The sequence below is a fragment of the Lathyrus oleraceus genome, chromosome 2 (genome assembly GCF_024323335.1).
Source record: "Lathyrus oleraceus cultivar Zhongwan6 chromosome 2, CAAS_Psat_ZW6_1.0, whole genome shotgun sequence".
NCBI classification, from domain to species: Eukaryota; Viridiplantae; Streptophyta; class Magnoliopsida; order Fabales; family Fabaceae; genus Lathyrus; species Lathyrus oleraceus.
Genome location: NC_066580.1, coordinates 20,336,548 through 20,341,463, shown reverse-complemented (window position 1 = coordinate 20,341,463; position 4,916 = coordinate 20,336,548). Strand labels below are relative to the sequence as shown.

At 34.9% G+C, this 4,916-nt stretch overlaps 1 protein-coding gene across 1 annotated transcript; it reads right to left on the bottom strand.

The window, feature by feature from the left end:
* Positions 1-1,536: 1,536 nt before the first annotated feature.
* Positions 1,537-4,650, bottom strand: LOC127121696 (auxin transporter-like protein 5). Its single transcript, XM_051052145.1, has 6 exons — positions 4,542-4,650; positions 3,991-4,078; positions 3,539-3,722; positions 3,317-3,414; positions 2,505-2,662; positions 1,537-1,610 (listed from the first exon to the last, which is right to left on the bottom strand). The coding sequence occupies exons 1-6, from the start codon at positions 4,648-4,650 to the stop codon at positions 1,537-1,539; spliced, it is 711 nt and encodes a 236-aa protein (XP_050908102.1).
* Positions 4,651-4,916: the final 266 nt, after the last annotated feature.

The window sequence follows — 4,916 nt, the reverse complement described above, 5'->3', positions numbered from 1 at the left end:
CATAGTTAGAGGTGACATTTGAGGTTTAGACATTTGAACTTTCGATCACTCAATCAATTGATTACTCAAGATATCTTAATTATTATACCAAGTCTTGAGATTCCCGACAAACACTATGAATATTTCTTACTCAGAAAGCAATCCAGAAAGTCTTTCGTTTCGAATATGCCAATGAGATCCTCCTGCATACTCGAAGTTGCACATTCATATGTATGTGTCCTTTTTAAGGAGCATACCATTGGTGGAAATCGGTAATTTGTTTCGTTTTTTGATGAGTATAGTCGGAAGCTTTGGATCTATGTGATCAAGTGAAAGGACAAAGTATTTGCAATCTTTAAGAGATTAAAAATACTTATCGAAAACCATAGTGAAAAGAAGATCAATGTTATGCTAACAAATGGATGCGCAGGATATACATCAAATATATTTGAAGAATTTTGTGCAGAACATGGTATTGATCATGAGGTAACTACTCCTTACACGCCTCAAAGATTGTGTAACTAGTACTAGTCAAAGACCTCAAGGAACTAGAGTTCGTCTAGCAAGACATTAACACTATGAAGTGACTGGGGATGATGAAGTCACACCATATGGAAAATTATTTCATTTCGCCTTACTTGCAGGTGTTGAACCAATCAACTATAGTGAAGCCTTAAACGATAAATAATGGAAGTCAGCTATGGTTGAAGAGTTATAAGCAATCGAAAGAAATAATACATGGGGGTTAGTCGAATTATCAGTACATACAAAATCTATTGAAGGGAAGTGGATGTTCAAGTTGAAACACAATACTGATGGGTCGATAGCAAGATATAAGGCAATATTGGTAGCTCGGGGTTTTCTTAAGTGCGCAAGAGTCGACTACTCTGAAATATACCCACCAGTAGAAAGATTGGAGACTGTTCGACTAGTCGTCGCCTTGGCATGCAATCAAGGCTGGTCGAAATTTCACTTATATGTGAAATCAACATTTTTGAATGGTCCTCTAGATGAAAAGGCATATTTCATACAACCTTCTGGGTTTATAATTCAAGAGGAAGCAAATAAATTATACAAGTTGCACAAAACGCTCTATGGTCTCAAGCATGCACCTAGGGCATGAAACAAGAAGATCGACTCATACTTAGTCGAATTGGGATTCATCAAATGCAAATCTGAGTATGGTGTATATGTTCAGGTTGTGGTATAAGATATAACAATCATATGCTTATATGTCAATGATCTTCTAGTGACTAGAAATAGCTTGGAGAACCTGTCGAAGTTCAGAGAGCCGGTGAAGAAGAAATTTGAAATGTCAAATTTGGGAAAGTTGTCGTATTTCCTATGAATGTAATTTCAAATATCGAAGAAAGGTATGGTGCTACATCAAAGAAATCATGTCAAAAAGATGCTCAAGAGATTCATGATGGATGATTCGACTCCTGCATCTTTTCCTGTCGAATCAAATTTGAAGTTGGAGAAACATGGAAAGGAAGACAGAGTCGATGCAACTTTGTTCAAATAAATTGTCGGATCTTTGAGATATATGTGCAACAGTCAAGCTGATATAAGTTTCTCAGTCAGATTAGTGAGCAGATACAAGAGTGAACCAAGGGTGTCACACATGAAGGCTACAAGAAGAATCCTGATATACTTAAAAGAATCAATAAACAATGGAATTCTATTCCGATAAGACTCTAAAAGCAAAGAAGTTATGGTTACTCGTTATTCAGATCACTACAACAAACAAGATCTTAGACAACGCTTTTTTTAGCCTTAGACAGCGCTTTAAAGCGCTGTCTAAACCTCCGCTGCTAAAGGTTTAGACAGCGCTTTTTTAAATCTTAAAAGCGCTGTCTAAGCCCCCCCTCCTTAGACAGCGCTTTGGCCAAAAGCGCTTTATAAGACCCTCTTATTTTAAATTTTTTAGGTATACCTTAGACAGCGCTTTTGAAAAGCGTTGTCTAAGCCCCACCCCCTTAGACAACGCTTTGGCCAAAAGCGCTTTCTAAGACCCTCCTATTTTAATTTTTTTAGGTATACCTTAGACAACGCTTTTCAAAAAGCGTGTCTAAGCCCCCCCCCCCCCCTTAGACAGCGCTTTTGCCTAAAGCGCTTTCTAATCCCCCCCTTAGACAGCGCTTTTTACAAAAGCGCTGTCTAAGGTATACGAAAATTTTTGAAGCTTTTGTTTTAAACCACATTTTTTCCAAGTTTATAAACCAGAATTTCTACCTGTTTTCAACCAGATTTTGACAGACAATTATCACATTTTATATATGCCATTTTGGCCTTTTTTCTACCAATTTTTGGCTAACAAATATATATATATACCAATTCAAACCAATTTTGCCTTAAATGTATCAAAATATATACAAATTTATGTACACATTTACAAGTCATAACATATACTACAAATGTACACATTAATTACACAAATTTATGAACAAACATTGAGCTTTATCATGAATTGACACCACTCCTCTTTGATTTCGTCCACTTGATCCTTTGTATAAAATGCACACTTGAATTCATCAAAGCATTAGAGTGATTTAGAAGCATGTCACCAAATGCCCAATAAACTGCTGCTGCTGATGGAAGGGTCAGTGTCAGAACATAAAGGGTAGCCATTAAATATATGGCTTTGAACTTTTGTGGCTTCCACATAGCGTGCATGATTTCCCTGTACCAATCAATACTATTTATTAGCATTAACTAATTTCCTTCATTTTCTAAGACTATAGCTACCATGAATAATGGTTCTCATGAAAATAAATATCACTATTTAGTGTGAAAAGGTGGATGCATGTATCTACGAGGGTATGAGGGTCTTCCTCATGATAAAAGGCATAAAAGCATAAAAGCATGATAGAACCATTTGAAAGAAAGAACCTTGGCTTTCTAGCTAAATGCTAAAAGAAAACTCATGGATTCTCTAGAAAAGAGACACTTTTTGCCTCCCACGCCTAACAAGGGTATTTTGGGGTTAAAAAGTTACTATATTTTTCAGTAAATATTTTGTCACTGTTTTTTCCATCATATGCGAAATAGAATTACAATTTATATTCAAAAAGAAAGTGAGAGAATTAAAATGAAGTACATATGTAATGTGATTAGATCCATGTTCAGATTATGTCTATAGAAGTTAAGGTGGAGTCACAATCAAAATGACTTTTAAGTCCAAATTGTTATTTTGATATTGTTCTAATAGTACTATCTTAATTAATGACTTAGTTAATTACTAACTAATCAATTAACCTCTACCAACTATAGTACTACTCTGAGGGGTGAAAACGTAAAGGACACGAATCTAAATAAATGTCTGAGATTGTCTTACACAGTAACGGCATGGCCCCCAAATGTGTAGAGAATGTTTGTGGCCCCAGTAAAATATAGCACCATTTTATTTGGACCCGAGTGCTTAACTCCTTCCATCTAAATAATAACAACAACATATAATCCAAAACCTTGTCATTAGTTAATTAACATTGCTAATGTTACTCTTAAAATATTGTACATAATTAAGATTCTGATAATTATATATGAATTAATTAATTACCTGACCGTGAAGGATTGCAGCAATTGTTAGATACCAAGCAGTGTAAGTGGTCATAACAAGATCCAAAAAGGACCAGATTCTGTAGTTGTGAAATGAGGGAATAAAGACAGTGGTTGCACAACATGCTCCGAATATGTATGTCCAAGTCCTCTTGTCCAGATTATCATTTATGTAATATATATTGCTGAAACAAACAGACAACATTACTTAATCCATTAAGATAATATTCATATTCATTACTTAAACCCAATGAATCACATAGATGCATGTGATGTGTTGTTTACTTGCTTCAACAAGTAATTTAATTTCCATAACACCGACCTTAGAATAAAAGTCTATCAAATGCTGAAATTGTGTAAGTCTTAGGTAAGTTATTATCAATGTCTACGTATCAGTGTTAGTGTCGTGTCTCGTGTATGTAGCAAATAATAATAAAAAGTAAGGATAGATACCTTGCACAAGCTATAAGTTGGATAACAGATCCAAACAGAAGAAATATGCAGTTAAAGGCCAAGCCGACGTTTCTCCAGTGTTTCCCTACTAAAAAAAGAGAAAATCAACACATAAGCTTAATTTCATAGATACAGAAAAGTATTCCCTACTAAAAAATTTTAATATCACTGATAACAACATGTGTTCTTCTATAGATATCAGATTATGGCCTCCTTGAAGGTTGTAATGTAATTCATCATATCTTTTGCTCTATAAGAGAAAAAAACTTCACAAGCTGTATAATGAGTTTAACATCTTAGTCCAGCGTCGCCACTGTATGTTCAATCAACGTTTCTTCAACTTAGTCATGTATTAGATCTAGGATGTTTATTCAACTTCGTAGCTTATAAGCAACGTTAAAAATGCCAAGTGTTGGCTGGTTGCATACAATTTTGCTATGCGTTGACAGAACATGTGAAGTATAACAATAGGGAGGGAGAACATTAAGAGGTTAGTGACATATTATCTGCGTTCAAAACAAAAAACATCTGCATATCTAATGGTGGTTCACTAAGTGCAGTATTTTCAGCTGAAGATGGTTCAGTGGCTGCATACTCATCATCATTAGCAAACATATCAAAATCATCAGCACCAGCCAAAGGTGGATTTGTAGTGTCCATGGGTGTGCCTTCTCTTCTTGCTCTGGCTAATTTTTCATATCCTTCTGAAAAAGAGAGACTGTAAAAGGCATAAGCATTAGCAATTAGTACTCCTACAAAAAGAGGTGTCGTTCCTTGTAAAGCTATATGTCGATATCATAATTAATGAACATGCCCTTAATATGAACATATGTAGAAACATGGTTCAAAAAATAGTTATATTGTTATCATAAACTATAATGATATGGCATCATATTTCATTTCAAAACATGGCCATAATATGAACA

Bases quoted from the DNA above. Each gene is read 5' to 3' on its own strand.
- LOC127121696 (XM_051052145.1), bottom strand. From the start codon at position 4,650: ATGGACACTACAAATCCACCTTTGGCTGGTGCTGATGATTTTGATATG. The intron at 3,723-3,990 runs GTATCTATCCTT...TGTTTGTTTCAG, and splicing joins CAACTTATAGCTTGTGCAAG to CAATATATATTACATAAATG. The intron at 3,415-3,538 runs GTAATTAATTAA...GTTATTATTTAG, and splicing joins CTGCAATCCTTCACGGTCAG to ATGGAAGGAGTTAAGCACTC.